The sequence below is a fragment of the Vanellus vanellus genome, assembly GCF_965231255.1.
Source record: "Vanellus vanellus genome assembly, chromosome: 2".
Taxonomy (NCBI): Eukaryota; Metazoa; Chordata; class Aves; order Charadriiformes; family Charadriidae; genus Vanellus; species Vanellus vanellus.
The window spans coordinates 11,609,836-11,632,212 of NC_138906.1; the positions used below are offsets into that span (position 1 = coordinate 11,609,836).

Genomic DNA, 22,377 nt, shown 5'->3' on the forward strand with positions numbered 1-22,377 from the left:
AGACATTTTTATACAGAATAACCTCTTTACAGCTGTTTGAAAAGTCTTTACTATTACATGATTTTTATACACACTTTTATACATTTTTCCTGCTTTAAATGTACAGAGTAACAGAAAACAAAACTTTAACTATTGATAAGTTTACAAGATTTTTTTTTTTTAAAAAACAATACATCTTCCTTCCTTTAATTTTCATGACAAAACCTTCTGGGTGGTCAAAGATTCAAAAATTCATCCAAAATTTTCAGAGATGATTCATACAGGATTCTGAAATGGCATAAAACAATGCGTAACAGGATTAGATATGCTAAATCAATCCCTAACTATTTGATTCTCAGAGTATAGCTACCCCATGATTTCTTTGACAAGTTATTTCCTATTAGTTTAAATATTAAATATGCCTTTACAAATTACTTTAAAAATAGCTGTTTGGGTTTTTTTCTTGCAACTTTTCCATTTTTCCGCTCATCATCTCTAGATATAGTGTAATCTACAGGGAGTCAGTTTAAATCACTATGTCAATTCAAGCACATTTTTTAATATTTCATCGTCTATTTAAAGAACTCACTTGTTTTCTTCACAACAGTTTTACTCTTTTTTTCAAACATAGATAGTCAAATCCTTTACTGCTAATTCATACTAAGGCCATTTTTCATTCTTTTATTTTCTCCTTTCTCCCTCATTCTTCAGTCTTCATAATTTTTCTCCTCACCTCTGGCAATTTTTTTTCCAAGCCTGAGTTTTCTATCTTATCCTTAGCAGCAGCCGCCTGCTTCAGCTGCATATACACCCATCTTAGTCCCTTTCTGACTCTCTTTCCTCTCACATTACTCCCTAAACAATCTCCAAGTGCAGCTCTGAAACTGCCCCTTGGCAGGCCCTTTTTATTTTCCTGCCTTCCCTGGCATAGTCACTCATCTAACCTTTGCAGTTGCATTCTCATACAACTTCTTGTAACACTGCTCTAAAATATCCTCAAAAGACAAAAATGGGAACTTTGATCTTCTGTCAAAACATTATTTCACTGTTAACCACCATGAACTTTATCCTTCATGTTACTTTTAAAAGATTCTGTCACCTGTATTTCTCAAGCATTTTTTTCCTCTATATTTTTATGATTATAGTCCTAGACTGATGCCCCAAATAAGCAAGGTTAGTCAGTCATTAATCATGCTGAGTTCGGGCATTCACCATGAGACACTGAGACCTGAAATACAAGAGGCAACTCTGCATTTCCATGGCAGCATGTTGGATGTTAGGGCTCCCAAAATTCAGACTGTCACGGGTGTGTTACATGCTCCTCTTTACAATGCTATATGCTTTAAGCCATGACGGAACTCAACTGTCAAAATAAGCTACTACTACAATGTACCATAAAATCAGTATAATTAGTTAAATACTGTGATTTTAGACACAATGCTACTTTGTATAAATTTTATTTTGTTACTGTTTAAGGCTATTAAAACAGTAGCTCTGTAATGTGTAGTGTGGGACCATGCAGGTGCCGCCCAGTGGCCAGCAAGCCATCATTCAGAGCAGCCGCAGCCCTCCCCAAACAGACAAATTCAAGTCAGTTTTACCCGGTACCTTTCTAGTGAACTTTTAGATAGGTGGCAGACAAATTATACACAGAGTTATATTACAAAACAATTCAAGAATCTATTTACAGATTCAGTGAGCGCAATGAAGAGTTTGGGAAGCTAGCTACATGATAATATGAAAAAAGTATCTTTCAGCACAGCCATTAGCTAAATTTAAATTCTAACACTCGTATATCAAAATGCTAATTAAAGTAAATAAAAAATATTAAGTAAAAGGTATTATTCTATAGCACATTTGGTTTTATAGAGCATGGAACATTTTTCTTTAGCCTCCAATTCACTGCATTGATGGCTTTATTTGCATTTTTTGCGAAGCATAAATATTTGCATTTTATAAACTAAACGAATGTGTGCCATTACTCTTGAGGAAGTTCTCTCAATATACAATATGTTGTCCGGAATTTTTAAGTGCACTGAAAAGCATTTTTAAAATAATAGACGCACAGGGCCATCTTAAACTGCTAACTCAGCTGAAGAGGGAAGACTAAATTGCAATGAAAAGTATTGCTTCTGAATTAGTGCAACAATTCCTTGTTTAAGGGCAGCACTTTAATTACTACACCAGACAGCATTTTCACTTGTTTCTTTCTTTGCTAATATGTAATAGATTACTTCTAAGTCTAAATTTAAAGATGCTGGCACAGAATACCAAGTCTCTTGGGAAATTAAAGAATGTCACTATTTCCTGGTATACCTGGGTATTAAATAAAATAATCCCTCAAGGAGTTGTTATGAGATAATGCATTCAGAAGCAAAAACTAATACTACTATTAAGTATGAGTTAAAAAAAAAAAACCACAAACAGTAATATATTTTAGGATGCATCAGTGCAGCACTGTGTGTTATAAGACTGTACTCAAAGTAATGATCAGAGACCTGGCTTGCAGCATACCATAACTAAAATTTTGGTAAGCAGAGTAGGATGATAAAATAGTTAACAAGCAACAGGGCACATTTCCAACTGCGTATTATCACATTTTAGTTATACATTAGCACACTAGTACCAGAACACTACAAATGGCATGTCAGAAGACACTAGGGGCCCAGCCTGGTCCAACGTTAAGTCTGTCTGAGAAAGCACAAACACACTGTAAATTAGTGAAGCAAAACCTATCCTGTGAAGAACTTCCTCCTAACCTTTTTTCGGAATGAATTCTTTTACCCTTCAGGAGAGAAAGAAAAAAAAACCCCAACATACCTGTACAAATATTAATCCTCCCAAATTCTGCAAAGCTGTGTGATAGCTTCTCAATTTTGTTATCATATTGCATTTCTGATTCTTGCTAAAAATACTTCCCATCACTATGTTCATATTCCTAATCTTTTCATTTCACCTGCAACTATCTCTTGGTTTTGTGTTATACAAAGGCAGCCATTCATATATCATGAAATTAAAACACCGTGTAGCATCTTCTGCTCTTCATCTGCCCCAACTTCTAGGTTGATTTGTCCCTGATCACTGGGCAGAGATGATCATATAGATTCATAAAGCAATTACCTGTGTTCTTATTCAAATTTATAGTCAGTAGTGCACTCAAGTGGCAGCAATTACTCGTTTTAATGGGCCTATTTATTTAATCATGTTAAGATTTGCTTTAATTTCTCAGCATTTTCTACTGTCTTGATTAAAAGAAGTGCACAACTGAATCATGATACTCTGCTGCTCACCTTTCTTTTCCAGATTTTTATTATTATTTCTAAAAATATTCCAGTAGAACACTTGGCAACCCAACGTGAAATGATTGAATGGAAAAATAAAATAATTTTATTTATTTTTGTTCGATTTTGTTTCTAGGGTAGGTCCCAATCAAAAGAAATTTGTCACAGCCAGGCCACTAATTAAAACAATCTATCCAGGAAGCAGAGTCACTCTTGAGTTTTAGAAGTCCGATTATGCAGTGATTTTTATTTTTTTTTTTAAAAGCTATTTTTGGTTTTTTATCAATTTGATGTTACATGAGCACAATGTCCTCTGTGGAAACCACTCAAAGTCTTGACAGCAAAATTCCCCTTTTCTATTTACTTATGTCAGACAGGAAATGGAAGTGAAAGGTGCACTGGTTTGATTTTTTTCCCCCCTTCATTTGTTTTTTAAAAGAAATCTCATTTTTGATAGTACGTAACTGAAGTGGCTCCTATGTATCATTAAACTTTCTGGTCTAGTTCTTAAGTTTACATATCTCTTTGAAGAGAGTTACATAATACCCTTTTGACTCTGATATAGTAGCAGATTTAAATGAATAAATGTATATTTTGTTAGCAACAACACAGCTACTCTATCATATTGTCCTGAACACCCGGCCTTTTTTTTTTTCCTGGAAAAATCCAATTTAACCTTCTGCACTTCTGAACCAATTCCAAATGGATATTTACTGTACAGCCCTTTGAAAGTTCTACCACCGCCAGAAAACTTAGTGTAGCTGTTGGGCTTCTTCATACAAGTAGTGCAAACTAAGGATTTCAAGTAGGAAACGGGTATAGACCTTGTGGCCTCCTTGATAAATGCTATCTTATTTTTCATACAGCAGCATCTCATAACTTTAGTATTGGCTCTAAACCAGTGACACCGATTCAGTCACAGCACAGCCGCCAAAGGTCTATGTCTAATCATTATAATGCCAGAGAACAAATGCCTCAGGCTAGTGATCCACCAGAAGAACGTGCTGTGGAAGTGTGCTTAGGTCTGAAGGGCCGTACAAGAAACTGTTGAGTAAAATGAAGTGAGATTTTTTGGTGTTTTGTTTTTTAAGTTAAAGTCTGCCTATTCTACATCCATTGTTAGACTGAATAGTAAGGATCCTCAGTTTAAAGAATTGAAGATTGCAGGGGCCTCTGCATGTTCAGGCCACTGTGGTGCATTAATAACTTTCTCAGTATGTTTTAGATGAGTGTCCATAACCACAGTCTGTTTTCTTCATATTCTATGTTTCTGCTTTTTAATGGCTACTTTGCATGTTTTCTAATTCCATGGTCAGTTCAATAACTAGGCAGAAATCAAATGTTAACAAATGTTTAGACATAAGCAAGTTTGAGACGCTTAAGGCTAAAGCATTCATTATGATTGTCTATCTTAGGCAGGTCTGAAATAAATGATTGCAAATACAACGTAGCCAATCACTTTCAAGAAACTTATCCCCCAAAAATCTAAGTCAACCAGATATGACACTGAAATCGCAAAAAAGAGCAAAATAAAAATCACCTGTGGAAAGGTCTTAAAGTCACTGTCATATTCAGTTAAATTTTTACTATCTGCATAGGGACGGATTCATATGCCTAATACCAAAATGTGGGAGAAAAAAAAAAAAAAAAAATCTTCAAGCAATAACAAATAGTAAATAGACTACTTGCTTTGTTCTACACCTGCTGCTAACAGAACTGAATTTCAGAACTGAATCCTGCAATATACAGGATCAAGTCATAAGACATTCAAATTAAATGCAAAAAACCAAACTAAATATATAAAGATTGCAATCACAGCAAATGTATGGGCAGGAAATTTAATACTGTGCTGAGCTCAATACCTCACAATTTTTTTACCCACTATTTTTAACCTTGCAATCATTCAGAACGCTCTAACTCTATTATGTAAGTACAAACCACAGCCAATTCTTGCAGAGAGGGTACAGGAGAGGTTAGTGTTCATTTCCCACAGCACATTTACCTTTCAGTGCTGCTAGATTCTTCTGTGGCAGCATCCTTCCATGTTATCAAGTTCCCATGAATGACAGGTGCAATATCCTTCAGAAGTGAAGTTTTGTGCTTACCTATTTGAAATAAGATTATGTTGAAAAGTTGGACAAAAATAATGATTTATCATAAAAAAAACCCTGCGTGTCTTCATCAAATATTTAACATAAAAGATTGAAAATCTAATTTAAAATCTAATCTTTCATTGAACACTGTCCTGGATTAACTACTGTGTATTTCAGCAAGTCATAATATAAAGGTAGACCCTATGAGTTAGCACGGTTGTATTTTGAAATGCAATACACAAAGATTGAAAGTCCAAAGCTTAACAACATAATTTACAAGTGATATGACCTTAAATCCTGTAGAAAAATGGTAACTTAACAGGATGAGGAAAAAAGCCCATTGAATTGTATAAGAACTCAGCTTTCAGAATGTAGCACATTAAAAAAAAAAAGAAAACGGACAAACATGTTTTGACTGACCTTTAATTATAATCACAATGCAGACAGTAGCTGTTAGACTAAAAATCCCTTCAATTTCTTCAGAGAGAATGGATTCCATCAATTCAGTTAAAAATGACCTAAGTAAAAAATAAAGAAAAAAACGTTATAAATCATGTTTCTTTCAAAATAGAACCGAACACAACGAGCTTGTGATTACGCTACCCTGCCACCGCAGCTTCAAAGATACCATGCAGGACAAAGCAGTGGTTATTGCTTAACTGAAGACTACATGCTGCTTCTGGAACTGAGAATATCTGAGTTAGCAGAACGGTAAATTGGTTGGGAAGAAAATAAAAAAGCTTGTATACAGAGTAAGTAGCTGTTAAGAGAAATTAAGAGCTCGTGGGCTATTTTGGGAAAGTAAATCCATGAAAAAACTGCTGGTTCTACTGGAATCTAACTTGTGTAACTTATATTGAAATTTCTAACTTCAATTTCTACTGAAGTTTAAAAATAAAAATTATATAACTCCAATGGTTTGTAAGTAACTACTCATGCCCTTAAAACTATTACTACTTGTAGCCTGATTAGAAACTGGAGTTTAATTAACACTTTAGTCTAAAATACGTTATCTCATAAAAGTTAAAACATATGCTTTTCCAATTAAAAAACACTGAAGAACATTTATAACTAAAGATAGCCCCCAAACACTTCCAAACTACATTTTAGATATTGAAAGTATGGACAGACTAACAGAATTAAAATAACTGTTCATTTTAAAGTCTGAGATAAATACTATCTCTATATGTATCTTAAGAGACTCAAGTTTAGCAAGAGACAATAGTATTACCAGCAAACTTTAGAGGTGTTTTGGGACATATATTAAGAAAAATGAAACAAGAGAGTCAAGGAGGAAGTCTAGAAACCAAACTAAACTACAATACGGAATAAGGCAATATTACAGAATGAAACCACTAATTGGTCATTATAGTGTTTATGGTTAAAATAACAACTTTACCTCAGAAGCAATTCTCAGAAACAGAGAAAAATAAAAGAACAAGAGAGATAAAGCAGTAGATGGACAAGATCTGTAGTACTCATACTCCTCAGAGCACGAACCTGAGGTTTCTTGCTCTGTCAAGAACTAAAAGGAAAACTGAGAGCAGTAGATGTCCCAATAACTTTCCTAAAATATTTCAAAATACCTTTGGTAGCATTATTATCTGCTACCAAAACTGAGCACCATAAATACCCAGTTCTGACTTTAATTGTTCTTCAGGTTTTTATTGTGCTGAGATATCAAAATGAAACATGCAGTTAAGAAGAGAATCTCCACTAGCGATTCAGTAAATAAGCCTCATAGATGCTCAAATATTGCTTCAAAGAGCTGAGAACGATGAAACCTCTTTAGGTTCTGAAATAAATATTATGAAGTCACTCATGCATTGCATTAGTTTTATTATATTATTGTGGACTAATCTGACCAAGTATCAATTCCATTCCATATTGCTCTTAAATTGCTAACTGATAGTATTCCGATCAGAGTTTTGACTTTAATGTTATCATTGTTTAGGTCAGTAGACATACTCTTTCGCTCCATGAAGGAACACTGTAATTTTATTAACCTGTAATAACACTCACTGCAGACTCAATGCAGCTGCCTTTCCCCACCTCCCTCTCAACAAGGGTCACATAAGCCTGTAGGCAGAGATAAAACAGAAGAGAACAATAAGCTATTTACAAATACATATGAGTTAAAGACAGAAGTAATTGGTCCTATACAGATAGCTCCCTACTAAAGGAAAGGATACTCACACAATTAGTCAGGTATTGCCAAGTCACTCAATTATCACCGGTATGGGGACTGAAACGCAGTGCTAGAGACTGCCTAATTAGTAACCAAAGACATAACAGCTGCTGCAGAACCTGGTGCAAGACGATTGTGCGTTCACAGAAGAGAAGCTCACATCAGATCCTGTAATGTCAAAGCCTTTGACATTCACAGTGGTATGGAAAGATGATAATTTCTGAGATATTGAATGACTTACTACTGGACTCTGATTATGGCCTATCAATACAGATTAATAAAAGAAAACAGCCTTAAAAGTAGTCTCAGTCTAGAGGCACCAGTGGAACCGATGTAAGTTACCTCCTGACTTAGATCATCTTTACACCAAAAGATAAATACATGTTTATCAAAGTACACATAGAAACAATGTGGTACACACTAACAGTTTTCTCTGTTGAGAACAGACAAGATTCTCCTATAAGAAAAAGTTTCAGAGGAATTTCTGCATCTCTTCCTAGTAGATGTGTGTAAAATAATTTCTGCATCTCTTCCTAGTAGATGTGTGTAAAATAATTGTGTTTCACAATAATGGCGTGAGAGCACCTTAACAAACAGCTGCTGCCTCACAGAGGAACAAGATTTGGATTAGGAAACCTACTGCTGGGCTCTCTGGAGTCCTTTGTTTTGCAAGTTCAACTAGAACTACAGACGGATTGAGAAGAAAAAAAAAAAAAAAAAATCTCATGAGAGCAAAGACAGGACTATTCAATGCCTGTCAGATGAGGAAGTTAAGAATAGGAGTTAGTTGTGAAAAGTCATAGAGAACGATAGGACTTCTAAGGAACACACGTTAGCCCCTTGATCATGCAAAAGAACTAACAACAGTTTAAGTCTTATAAAAAAAAAAAAAAAGATGTAACCCTACTTTTGGGGGCTTTTAGGATGCAATGTGATTTTAATTCAGCTATAGTACATTAGTCACCTCATTGCAGACGTTCAATTAAAGGATTAATGCTTTCTGGTAAATATTTTACCTCATCTAAATACTTCTGTATTGAGAGGACTAATGTTTGTAAGTATCTTGTGAAAGAAGCAAGCCAAGATGCATGATTAAAGAACTCATTTTGATGAATAGTCCTGTAAACAAGAAGCAGTCTTAGAAACAGTTAAAATTGAACCAACCCCCCCAGTCAATACCTACAAGCAATATGTGAAGAGAAAGGAATTGTGAAGTAGTGCAGGTAAATTTACTAAGCATCTAGGTTCCTCAAAACTTATTTGAATCTAAAAATTAAAACTTTATTGATGACATAAAAGTTGTTCTACATTACCAACAACCTTGGACAAATTAATGCAGAAACATTTACCTCACAAGATTAACTGACTTCATAATTATGGCCATTAAACTGCTTGAAAGAGGAGGAAGGTCTGAAATAGTCTTTGGTATAGTGAAGTCTTTTTCACTGGAAGCCTAAAAAAGAAAAAAGGCAACAACTGTTGGAGATCAAGAAATATATGTATGCAGAAAACATCAAAGCAAATCTGTATTTCAATAGTTACACTAACCAAGACATCCTTAAATAATTAGAAGAAACATTCACGTGTGTTCTTTGAATAGCCTTAATCCAATTGTGTTGTGAACAAATAAAGAAACCAAATTAAAATTAGAAAGGCTAAACCAAATAAACAATATTTGTATCAAGGCAAATATTTTCCACAGTCGTTCTGAATAGAAGTTTCATTTAACTACATTTTTAGTCATTATTTATAAAGGCACAGCCTACTAAACACAAAGAAATATCCTCTGTGTCTCCATTTTTAAGTGTGCAAACATAATTTCTAAAAATAACTTCGGTGAAAGTGATTTCCTGATTCCCTGTGTAGGCTCTTTTTGGTATCAGGTTCTGGCAAGTATTCAGTTAGAAATTAATTTTGATTTACTAGTACAATAACCCGGGGGCAGGGAAAACCTCAGCACAGATGACTCACTGCAATGAACATTCATAATCTATGAGTATGAATCTGCAGCATTATTCAAGACCGTAAACTTTTACTCTGCCGCATCTGTGAAAAGCATACTCTCATCCCACAGCTCCTACATTAATATTTGCAGGTAAATCTCTGGTATTGTTTCAGTTCCTTCTGTAATGCAGAATCTTAGAAGCAGCTCTGTTATACGCAGTACTTTCTGGCAACCGTTTATTGCTCTATTTCTGACTTTGCTAGCAATGAGAGTAAGAGTACAGCCTCTTCTAAAGAACCTCTGCTCTTCCATGTTAGTTCTCAAAGCTTCCTATCTTACTAGCCATATTTGCTACCAACACTACATGCATTAGGAACCTGCATTGGGAATGTTACCCGTCTCCTTCAAGGGCAGTAATGGTTCCTTGGACTTTTAGCACATACATTAACTTCTGTCTATATATTCTTTTCCATATTAGAGCTTCTTTCTTTACATTCCAAAGGAACTCAGCTCGGCTATTTGGAAATTCTCTAAACAAAAAACTGAGGAACCAAAACCAGATGCGGTATGAGAAATGGACCTGTGGGGAAGCAGAGAATGCATAAGTGACCAGTGCCAAGCAAGACATCAGCCTGCTTCAGAACAGGATTACAGAACCTTATGGGACAGTTCCAAGAACGGGGAACTGGAATCTTTCAGAGATCAGTGGTTCACTAATGCTGGGTGAGACGAAGTGAGGTGGGTTTAGAACAATCTCTCAGCCTCCTCCTTTCCCTGAGCTTTTATAGCCGAGCACAACATCGTATGATATGGAATATGCCTTTGGTCAGTTTGGGTCAACAGTGTCAGCTGTGTCCCCTCTCAACCTCTTCCCCACCCTTAGCCTGCTTACTTTTTTTTAGGGCAGGGGGTGAAGGGAAGAGAGAAGGCATTGACACTCTGCAAGCACTGTTCAGCAACAGCCAAAACTAACTGGTGTGCCCTCAGCTGTGTTTTAACCCCAGTATTAAACCATAGTACCTTAGGGACCGCAGTGAAGAAAGTTAACTCCTTCCTAGCAAGACTCAGTACAATTACACAAGAGACATCTCAAAAATCACGTAATTCATATCCAACAATGCCTAATTTCTAAATTCTACTGTCAGAGTCAGATAGCAAACTAGGTATCAGGACAACTCTGTTCTTACACAGCTGTATTCATAAATCTATATTCATAAATTATGGCAAATAATATTTCCTGTTTCATGTGAACACGCACAAAATCTTGATCTGCCATACAATGATCACACTTTCTGAACACAGTTCTACTGTTCCAACAAAGTGTTTAAAAGGCAGTCAGTGTAAAAAAGAAAAAAGTCAGTATTAACTTTACCTTCTGTAGCACATAATTTATCTCTGCTACTATTGCAGCCAGGAGAGTAGAGAGCACACCTTGGTGAACTGCTGGGCAAGATGAATGCCAGCACTGGACTGCATGTATGAATTCTCCAAGAGGCATTTGAATAGAGTGAATCAACTGAAACCAAAGAAAAACAGATCAGTTTTTTCAAATTGCTTGAGTAATCAGCAAGCTTCTCTGTGAAGAAGTGCCTTGAAAGCTATTGAGGTATTCTAGTCACCTGGGATCAGAGGGAGAATCAGCAACATGTTTGGAAGTCTACTCATAAATTTGAGAGAAACAAACAAAACACTGGTTTTAACAAAAAAGAACTGAAATTTTTTTTCAGAAGTCCAGAGAAGCAGATTATCAAATTTACCAGAGTGATCCACCCATCTCACTACTATCTAGTCTCTGCTATAAAATACAAGCAGATAGCTTTTCTGTGAAGATAGGAGGTTTTGAAGAACTTCAGGACATCATACATATTTAGAAATAGATATAATTCAGGCTAAAAGAAATGAATAAAAAGAACGACAATGTCTCCTCCAAGATCGAAATATATGGAATAGAATTCTTTGCTCTGGATTGAAAAAAGTTCATTTAATTGCAGATAAGATTAATAACCTGTGAGTACTAGGGTAGTTCAGGATCACCAGTAAGAGAAGGCATTGTTCTCCAATTTATTAGTTTTTCTAGAATAACAATGGATTAAAAAAAAAACCAATTAGTAACGAGGAAATTTAGAAAATTTAAGTGAAAATTTCATCAGATGTCGACTCAACTAGTAACCTCAAAGTGTCTAACACATTTGCATAAAAAATATGTATTCATCTACATATTAGGTAGCAATGTTGAGTGTAATATGATACCTGAATCCCTTCTTCCTGCTGTTTCTTGAGTCTACGTGCCACGCATTCTAAAACTTTCTGGAAGACGGTCTGTACAGCATGGAAAAGACTTGCCACTTCATCCGTCTCAGTATTCTGAGTTAAAGAAGCTTCAATAATTTCTTTCAGAGTATACAGTAACACTGGAGCACAAAAGCCACCTCTCTCTAGTGAAAGAGATAAATATCACAATATAAAAATTGTAATGAGATATTCTTCAGGTACAAGCTTAGAATGAAACTCAGTTATATACCATAAATAGCAATAGCTTACAAGTGTAGATGATATATTTATTTTCTGACCATCCTTAGCTGAAATTTTCATACAGCTCAATCAATATTTTAAGTATAAATCCAGTGTTCCTTCCAAATCTTGAAGTATACGGATTAAAATTGTTTTTTGACGAAGACTCCAAAATGCTAAAAGCAACCGTTCTGCTAATATAAGTCAGCTGAGTATATATATGGAGATGTTGACGTTAGTATGAAATATCATACCTGTTTGTACAATTGTAAGAGCCATATCTAAAAGCTGTGCTTGAAATGTGAGATCGCCGAGGCCAACCATTATGACATCTTTACATACTGTCAGGTAGGCCTAGAAGAGAGATGCAAGAGCAATAAGAAACAAAATTTATATAAAATAACTGTTCAGTAAAACCTGAAAATAATAAAACCTAAAAAATCTTAGCCAAATTGCCCTGAAAGCTGGTACATCTGCTTGGAGTTACTCAGTTTGCAACCTTTGAAAAGCAAGAGTTTCCCAACAGTTCTCCAAATGCTTCCACTGCCCTTTCCTCCAGTAAACACAGTTTCTCAAAAGGCAGTAAATCCTGTTTTACTCAGGCATTGATACTTAACATTTACCAAGGCAGAATATGACATCTCCACCTATCATGAACAGCAAAATTAAAAGCAGCATACAAAAAAGAGCTTTTCCCTACAGACACCCACGTTACATACTAAACAGATTATAATACTAATGTATAGACAGAGTAGAGCAGAGAATTTTTAAGCAGTCTATGTATACGTGAGCTGGGTTGTTCAAGGACACAGATTGTGACTAAAGTTAGTCAAATCTTACCCCTGACCAAAACCTAAAAGTACCCATAGCTCAATGCTAAAATTCACCTTGCATTAAGTAATATGTCATGAGAATGTAACAGAAAACAATTCAAAACAAGCTATAAAACGCCCACATTATATAATCAAATATTTTCTGTGAAGAGCAAATGAAGATAAGGGACACTGTCAGTGATGACACTTGCGTTTGTGTCAAAGGGCCTATCAGCCCCACCCAACAAATCAGTGACCTGGAAAGAACACCCCCAGTGAATCCCTGCCTGTAACAGCAACTGCAAAACTGAGTAACAGACCCAGCAGAGAAGGAAGGGTGAAATTGGAAAGAATGGGATATGCTGTGGGGAAAGTGATGTAAGTGGAAAAAGAGACACCCCAGTCCCCTCTCATATACAACAGTATTAAAGAAGCAACTGTAATTATTGTATCTTATATGGATATTTTGAGACAAACTAGGTCTGCTTTCAATGCCAGCATTGCTACCAAATATACGCTCCAAACAAGCAAAAAGCACAATCAATACCTCATTCCAATAAAAAACAGTATACAAGGTGAGAAGCAAATAGGAGCTGCTTAACAAGCACGTGGCTTATTACAGGAGATGCAAGAGACCTGGATTCTCTTCTTGACTTCCAGACAAGTCACATCAGTCTCTACACCTCAGTTTCTTCTCTGGAAATAACGATGCAAATGGACTTTAAGATCTACTAGTAAAGACCATTGTGTTTCATTATTGGCTCATCAAGTAATATGTCAGATGGGTTTAAAGGTGACAACTGCCTGTCTTATTCCTTATCAATAAAGTTGCATTTTCATTTTGTATTCAAACCTAGGAAATTGATCATAAACATTCTGGTAATGCTGGTAAAAATTCCCTGTTTTGCATCATGACTTTCTATAAGGTTGTGTTTTGTGCCTCCAAATTTTTGAAAAATAGCCATAAAAGAGCTATGATATCCACACTAATTTTTTCATTCAGAGAGAAGACACAATAGCATATAAAACACATAAGAAAAGTGTACTAGGAACAACTATTACACTTCTTTGAGTTTACTATCTCTCTATACTTTTCAAAAAGTGATTTGGCCTACAGAGATTTAGTTCAAGACAGACCTCCTCATTAAATTCCCAGGTAACTCGTACCCAGCCTCTATGCTGACTTCCAAAGATACGTTCTACGGGACTTAGCGCTAGAATGAAGCATACCGAATTCCTCAGGGTATGATTTTACCTATTTCTTTTGGGAAAGCAGGAAGGAAAGGAAGGAAGCAAGCAAGCAAACATGATTAGATCTAAATCCTCTCTCATAATCACACCACCTTCCTGGTCCTTTAAGTCATCTATTGTGCTATTCAACACAATGTATGCAGCTGCAGCCATTCTGTGTCATTTCCAGGACCTTCTACGCTCCAGAAGAACAGGCTATTAAGTGCTAGTATATATATATATACCCTTTGTTTTCAGCAACTGATTTTTTTCTCCTTTTCAGAACTGAGACAGTGACAATCTTAACTTTACGTTAATGCACTTTTAATAAAACAGTATAAACATTACCTTTACTTAATATGGGGGATGAGAGATTGAGGACAAGAATTACTTGTTAGAAACCTAAAATTTGGGAGACCCAGGTTACATCACCTGCTGTGCTAGGAATTTCTTGTGTGGGCATTTTCACAAGTGTGAAACAAGAAACATATTCTCATCATATCTGTTGATGTGAGGATGGAATATATATTCTGCACCGGTAGGTGAAAAAAGTTTAGGTAAGAACAAGGTATTGTTGACTCCAACTACTTGATGTAATTGCTAGAGTATGCACAATTATATTTATATATTTCTATATTTATAAAATATAAAGGTTATATAAAACTCAAATCAATTTTTTAAAAATGTGTAATTTTAAGCAATCAAAGGAATAGCAAAAGCACAAAACTGTAACCTCAGAACAATCAGGAATATATTTCATTAGCTCATTCACTTGCTGGGCTCCAAAAACTCCAGTGCACTATGTTTGTCAGTATACAATTGCTACATATATGGCTTTTCAGATTGGCAGCAGTTGGATATACATTACAAGAGACCTCTAACCTGGATAATTAATTCAGAAACATTACTGTGGTTTGGAATGCCATCCTCTTGATCACTTGCTAGTATAAAAGGTACAACTTGACTTTCTATCCAAGCACCCGTCTCCTTCAAAAGAGAGAGGCAGTCGTCGTCTTCAGAAAACTGGGAAAAAAAATTTAGAAGTTTACCAACTGTCTTTCTAATTCTTCTGCAATTTCCTTATGCTGTCAGCTGTAATTCCATCTTATACTGAAAAGGTATAACCATACCTTGTTCTGAAGATGAATACTGAACCTGCAAAAGAGGCTGAAGGCTCTTAGGCCAATTGCTTGATTGCAGCTACCACAATCTGAATCACTTGCTTTCAGAATTGAGCCAAGAACCTCCTGAAATATCAATGTTTACATTCATATTTTCCAGAAAATCTTTTCAAATGTGTCTTTTCTCAATAGCTCTAAAGAAAAATTTAAAAAAATAACAAAAATAAACTGACACACACCCTCCCAAATCCCATATAACCAACAGGCATACTTTCAATTAACCTCATTTTGCAATGCCATAACTGATTTTCAGACTATTCCTTACATCTACATTCCAAAAGTCAGGTCCCTTAAAAATGCCCCACACTAGATCACAAAAATTTTGAGACACAAAAATGACAAGCTGGTTAAAATATGCCATGTACAAACAATTCTGAACGAATATATTTCTAGTTTAGAAAATTTGTTTGAAGTACAAATCAAAAGGAAAACCTTTTTATAGAGGGGAAGAATCTGAATCTTATTTATTTATTCTTGCAGGCCTTTAATTTGACTTAGGCAACATATGATGCTAAGCACTCTTTTATAAGCACTGTTTATGGTAAGGAGAGTACTACCTTTGCAGCACTGAGAACTTTCAACAGCTTCTTCAGTTTCTTTTTAGGAACAGAGAGCAGGCAACCACGATTAACAGGATGAGTCAATAAATATTCAATGTAATCAATTGCTAATTCTGGCTTCGATTCATGTGTTACATTGATACGTACTCGTCGTTCAGTTGTTTTAATGCTCTAAACAAGAAGAAAGCATAAAAACAGTACAACACTCAGTATTGTTACAACTAATTTCAAAGCAGAATAATATGGCCTTAAAGAGGCTTCTATTAAAAAAAAAAAAAAAAAGCATGGCGCCTTTATGTAATCTAGCAATTCCTTAATTCTTTGACACATGCATATGCATACCTTTCTTCGGGTTAGCGTGTCAGACAACCAATCACAGATTAATTCCATAACGTGTCCCACTTGACCCCAGTGACACATGCAGTCTATCAGGCTTGAATATTTGCTTTGGTCAGCTCCATTGTCAATATTTCTGAGTCTGGAGATCACACCACAGCTTAAGAGAAAACAAACAAAAAAAAGAGATGCATTAGCTTTATATCCATTAGTGCAGAAATAATTCAAAGAAAATCAAGTAGTATAATACCAAAAAAGATTCACCAATGGCTCAAAGGCATATTTGCACCTCACAAATTTTACTAGCTTACTGAATTTGTTTAGTGGATAAATTCATCCAAATGGGCATTTAATATGTCAAGTTGTGAAAAATCAACAAATACGGTCAACAAGAGGTTTCTTGTGATTTATATTTCGGATTTAAAAATAGTACCTGAATGTAGGAATAGCAGCAGGGGGCATAAAGGATGCCAGAATAACCAATGGAGTCACACAACGCTCATCCTAGGGTAAAAAAAGTACACCATATGATGTACATGTACAGATGCACACAAAACAAAGAGTGCTGAAAAAGTATGATTAAGTTATCTCAATTAAGGATTTCCCTTTTTCACTAGAAGTGGAACTGAAAGAAGCTCATAACAACATGTGGCTTACAATCTGAAACTTCTGATTCCTATTCTCAGAGGTCAATTATCAATTAACTTATCATTCAGCTTTCTGACAAACTGTCAGAACAACTACCATGAATAATTATGGCTCCATTAGCTTAATAACCATTGCAAAAGAAATAACAGCTCCAGCTTACATTTTTTCTAGTAGAGGCTAATATTTAATTGCACAATCACAACACCATCTAACTCCTTTTAAGTAACTAGTGCCTTAAATGAATATTCATTCCCATCAGAAATTTATGAAAAAGACTCTAAAGGAAAGGGTGCTTATATAACAACAGTAATGTAAAATGCATTACAAGTTGTTACAACACACGAGGTCCAGACCATGACAGTCTCACTTAGATTATATAGAAAACAATCTATGTGAAAGACCCTTCAAAAATAGTATTCTGTATGTCCAAGCTTCATGAATACAATCAAATGCAATTATTACCTACTTAGACATTTGAAAAACTAAAACCTTAAGATGAGTTTTAAAAGTACATTTAAAAACATATTTGTAGCTTTTCAGGAAAGAGACATACTGCTTCAATCTGTAGTCTTTTAGAAACTAAGCCTCTGATGACAGGTCTTTTTAGATCCAAGCTGCTTACTCACTGTAAGAATATCAAAGTCAAAGAGGTTGCTTGCTAAAGCTGGTTATCTTGTCTGCTCACTGAAACCTTTCAGGAGGGATGGTACATCCTCTACCAAAAAAGATTCGGAATGTCTTTGACAACTTCCAAATGCTTTCAGAGTAGAGAGAGCATTTGGTATATCTGTGCTGCAGAATATTATGTAGGAATGAATTCCTTTCTACTTCCTGATTATCTAAAGCAAACTTGAATGTTGTTAAGTATAACAGCCAGCATAACTCAGTATACTTCAGCATAAAAGCCATAAACAAAAAAGACGACGTCCAGTAGATAATCCTTCTAAATGCACTACAGGGTACAGCAGATACTATTAGCCGCTATCAAAAGTCAGCATCCTGAAGAATAGCAGTAGGAAAACTAAAAAGATCAAAGAGGCTGAAAATATGAAAATGACTGATTTTAATTAATTGTTCTATCAAACTCAAACAATAAATAAGAGCATCAAAAGAGTAGAATCAAGTTAGCAGAAATCAGACCTAAGAAAGTGCAAAAGGAGCCTCAGCTGCTTCAGCTGTCTGTTCTAGCAGCTGCATCATGGTAAGAAGTGGTGGCGGTGGAAGGGTTTGGGAGGAACAGGTGGAAAAACATGTGGACTCTTATCTACACTGAGCATTTATTCTTCAATGGCATATTTTCAGTTACTGATTTCCAAGAGTTACAAAAACATTCAAAAGAATGGAATCCTATAAAAACATTACAAGGACACCAATTTATTTCACAAGTATTTCTGTGTTGACTATTTAGATAATGGTTCATCAGTCAGATATTGCAATTGAAGAATAGCTTCTACCCGTTTGTAGAATTCCAAGAAACTTGCTATTGTTTATGACTTATAGCAACAAAGAGAAAGAATACCTAATGCCATGAAAATACATAAAGGACAGAACACATGAAAGCATCTGAAGAAAATGCTAAGCACTTACAGGAAAATCTAGTTTTTCTTTACCTTAAATACTTTAAAATATTCAGGAAGTACAGAAGCAAATTTTCTGATAGCATAATCTTTGGCCTCTTCATTGTGATCTAGAGCTTTGCGAATACTTCTCCAGAGAATTACAGTAATCTCCAATAAACTTGCCATGCTGGCCACGTCATTTATTGACAACACATTATTCAACACCTGAAATACAAACACTTGGATGATATTACCTATTATAACTTAGATTTATATTTGAGAATAAAGTTTAAAAAAAAAAACCTGAAAATCGTTCTATTCATTTCACAAAGGCATTGAGTTTGTTGTAGAACACAAACCCCACAGTTCATTCTTAGTCTCTCTATATTACTTGAGTGATCCTGCGAGATTCATTTTTTGAAGTATTTAATTGCAGAATCAAGCCAATTTATAATTAGTACTTGAATTAGGGAAGTATTAATTTAAAATATGCTTCATATTCCTTCTGTTTTATTCTAGCTACTTCACCAAATTTCTGCTATTGCAGCGCATGAAAACACCATAACGGCAGTTCTCCCCTTCTAATTCCACAGATGCCCAAGTGCTTTCCTTCATATTTCTGTCATATCGTTAACTGCCTATGTCTCAAATTAAGCACCACAGAAAAAAAGTTACCAGAACATATCATAAAGAGGACTTTCTTACACTTGTATTCTCCTTTTCACTTTCATTATCATCATCATCATCGTCACCACCACTGTCACGAAGACTCTCTTTCATTGCTTTCTGGATGCAGGCATTCAAGCAACGCCGAATAGTAAGCATCAATTTAGCTACATTTAAATATAGTAAGAATAAATTAGACATTTACTATTTGTTAAGAATGTTGCTAGTAAAAGCTTCTAAGTGTAATGCTGGAAAGCCAGTATGGAAAGTAGGCAACAGTACCAGAAATAACTAGGAAAAAAGATACCAAATTTCCTGGTAAATGGAAATGGAAAAAAATGTGAAAATGCTTTATTTCCTCAAGTACAAAGAAGAAATGGCAACATTATCACCAGGTTCTGTAATTTTATTGTTAAAACTCCAATCAAAAGAACCCTAACTACCACCTTACCAAATCGGGATCAGAGTAAGCTGCCACAGCTCCTACATTCACCTGGCATAGCTATTAATTTAATGGCCTATGTTCAATAATACTTTTCCTCCAAGGCCAATTCCAATTATTTGTAAAAGATGTAGTAGCTTAACAATTGCACTCCTTAATGAGAAGCTCATCTCTGGATAAAAGTGAAAGGGTGATGTCCACTGTGATGAAAGTATGACTAGCTAAAATATACCAGCACATATTATTTCAAAACTACCTTACCAAGGTAATATGATCAGTCAAGGGGCAATGGCTTGGGCGTTTTACTCACGTCACTCCAAGCTGACTACTTTGTTTTCATAGCATCAGAACTCCTCTGAAACAAAATTTCCCCTATTTTACTTGGTTCAATAACACTTTTGTAAGAACAGCTATACTCTGTGCAGTACATATCCTTTTCACTGAAAGATTCTGAAGTTTTTAATGAGGAGAGCTTTTTAGATTTTGTCTGAGCAACTTGAAAATACTACTGATCCACAAATCTCAGATAATCAGATTATCGGACATAAGTATTTTTTGCCTTCTGTAGAATCTTCCACATATAGATCTCAAATCACTTGAGACACCAGGGTATTTTATTTCACTATTTCTGCATGATAAATAAATATTGACTGAGATATTAGATCAACTTAGTTTTAAGGTCCATGTGAGGAGAAAGGGAAAAGAAAGACCAGATAACACCACCTGCTAGAGAGTACATACAGTACAGCACCTAAGAGAGGAAACAAAAAGCTTTAGTCTCTTCACTGTTGAAAAAGGTTATGGCTGTTGTCACCAGGGTTCATTGCGGTGTCAAGAATTTCAAAAACTACAAACCAATATTATACCAAAACCAAAAGATCTGGCAACAACATACCACTGTTAGAGAAAACAATTAAAAAGCAATTACATGGTCTGGTATTAGTATTTCCAAAGACTCATAAGGTTTTGTACTTTACCTATATTGGTAGGGGCAGTATATTCATAAGCATATTGGTAGAACTTTCTAGCTGCTGCTGCATTCATCTGGATTAGAGTAACGCAGCGCTCACACCACACGTCCTCAGGTTGGTTAATGGGAAAGAAAGAGTTGAATAAGAGATTCACTATGCGTCGTGACACAGGTCGTGAATCAACTTCAAGACGAGCCAGAAGATGTTCCATGGGACAGATTTTCCAGAACTTTAAAAAAAATATATATATTAAAGGAGTTTAAAATGAAAACCCAATCACCATATCAAGTGTTGTCTATATCAAAAGTCTCAACAAATATAAATAGCATTTACCAGAAAAGCATAAGCATTTTTAGTTTTACCAAAATACCAGCATTTACTTGAGGTCACACATCGCTGCAACAGTGCTGCTTTACTGTTCTAATGCACCTCCAAATATCCTGGTGTCTCTAAAGGGTGGGTTGAAGGAGGATGGAGCCAGGCTCTTTTCAATGGTTCCCAGTGACAGGACGAGGGGCAATGGGCACAAGTTAGAACATAGGAAGATCCGTTCAAATACACGGAAACACTTCTTTACGGTGAGGGTGACAGAGCACTGGCACAGGCTGCCCGGGGAGGTGGTGGAGTCCCCTTCTCTGGAGACTTTCAAGACCCGCCTGGATGCAGTCCTGAGTAATGTGCTCTGGGCAATCCTGCTCTGGCAGGGGAGTTGGACTAGATGATCTCTAGAGGTCCCTTCCAACTCTGAAACTCCGTGATTCCGTGATCATAGGACCAAGTAGGACCAGACTATCTATACACCTGTATAGAAGAGGACCTTTTTCAAAACCACCCCAAACTGTGAGTGCCTCCCATTGTAAACAGAGCTCTAGCTTATTTCTAACACAGTAATGGAAGGCTATGAAATTCAGAAAGAATAAATGGCTTGTTATGCCAGCAGTAATACTACTCACATTTGTAATTTTTTGTGAGAAAATCTTGAAATAATTATGCTGTGCACTTTCAGATAAAAAAAAAAAAAAAAAACACCCCGAAAATAGGGTTTTGTGGCACTGAAAAATATTATTTCATTCTTGAGTAGAAATATTTGCAGCAGCTAATTCCCCTGTGGTTTCAAACTATGGGCATCCCTACTAGAATTATCAGAAAAGAAAGGTCCTTGGAGTAAGCATTAAAGTAGCCCCAGAACTTAGCAGAGACACATATTACAGTTTTTAAATAAATAAGAAGTTACTGACAAAACATCTAACACTTACTGGGATTTTTTTTTTTATGTAAACCTGATCCTTTTTTTAGAAAATCTGAATCTTTTACTACATAAAGTAAATAAAGCACAGACTTGATGGAAGATACCCGTTATGACTAAAGAACAAACTAATACCTAAAAAAAAAAATCCCTGAAGTTGAGAATTATCTTCTTCCTCTGTCTTTAATAGCAGCAAATTCAGAATAATTCAAAAAAGCCATAAAGATTGTTTGCTTGAACTTTCATATTAAATGACAAATAACTTTCAAACAAGAATTTTTTAGACATTTAGGACCCACATGAATAATTAGTTTTTAAACGACTGTACACAGAGTAACAACATTAAAAAAAAAAAAACAACAACCTTAAAGCATTGCTGATGTTGAATACAAGTTAAAAAAGCTTGTTTGCATTTTACTATACAGATAACTGATATTAATGGATGAAATCATGATTGTAGGTGCCAGTTCTTTAAATCATATTTCTATATAATATCTTATGAAGAGTTAAAGCTCAGGACAAGAAGTGATGAATGCCTGTGAGGCTACAGAGTATTATAGAAATTAATATTAAAAAATACAGAAGAAGATTAGAAAAGTGACACGTAATCAGATTAGGGGAATACGCTTGTTGAATATTTTAAAAATAATAATTAATAACAAGAATGTGATAGAAATCACGATTAAGATTTCAGAGTCCAATGCTTCAAAGCAACAGTTCTGTGATCTG

At 35.4% G+C, this 22,377-nt stretch overlaps 1 protein-coding gene across 1 annotated transcript in view; it reads right to left on the reverse strand.

Annotated features, from left to right (window-relative positions):
* Positions 1-215: 215 nt before the first annotated feature.
* NCAPG2 (non-SMC condensin II complex subunit G2) overlaps positions 216-22,377 on the reverse strand; it is a gene marked incomplete at both ends in the record, with an annotated part of 50,117 nt that continues 27,955 nt past the window's right edge. The window contains 15 exons of the mRNA XM_082479766.1: positions 216-267; positions 5,263-5,365; positions 5,774-5,871; positions 8,891-8,994; positions 10,859-11,002; positions 11,737-11,921; positions 12,252-12,351; positions 14,922-15,062; positions 15,170-15,286; positions 15,778-15,951; positions 16,123-16,276; positions 16,550-16,620; positions 18,375-18,548; positions 19,029-19,156; positions 20,409-20,631. Coding sequence (XP_082335892.1) covers positions 216-267; positions 5,263-5,365; positions 5,774-5,871; positions 8,891-8,994; positions 10,859-11,002; positions 11,737-11,921; positions 12,252-12,351; positions 14,922-15,062; positions 15,170-15,286; positions 15,778-15,951; positions 16,123-16,276; positions 16,550-16,620; positions 18,375-18,548; positions 19,029-19,156; positions 20,409-20,631 — 1,968 coding nt within the window. The remainder of the gene's footprint in view (positions 268-5,262; positions 5,366-5,773; positions 5,872-8,890; positions 8,995-10,858; positions 11,003-11,736; positions 11,922-12,251; positions 12,352-14,921; positions 15,063-15,169; positions 15,287-15,777; positions 15,952-16,122; positions 16,277-16,549; positions 16,621-18,374; positions 18,549-19,028; positions 19,157-20,408; positions 20,632-22,377) is intronic.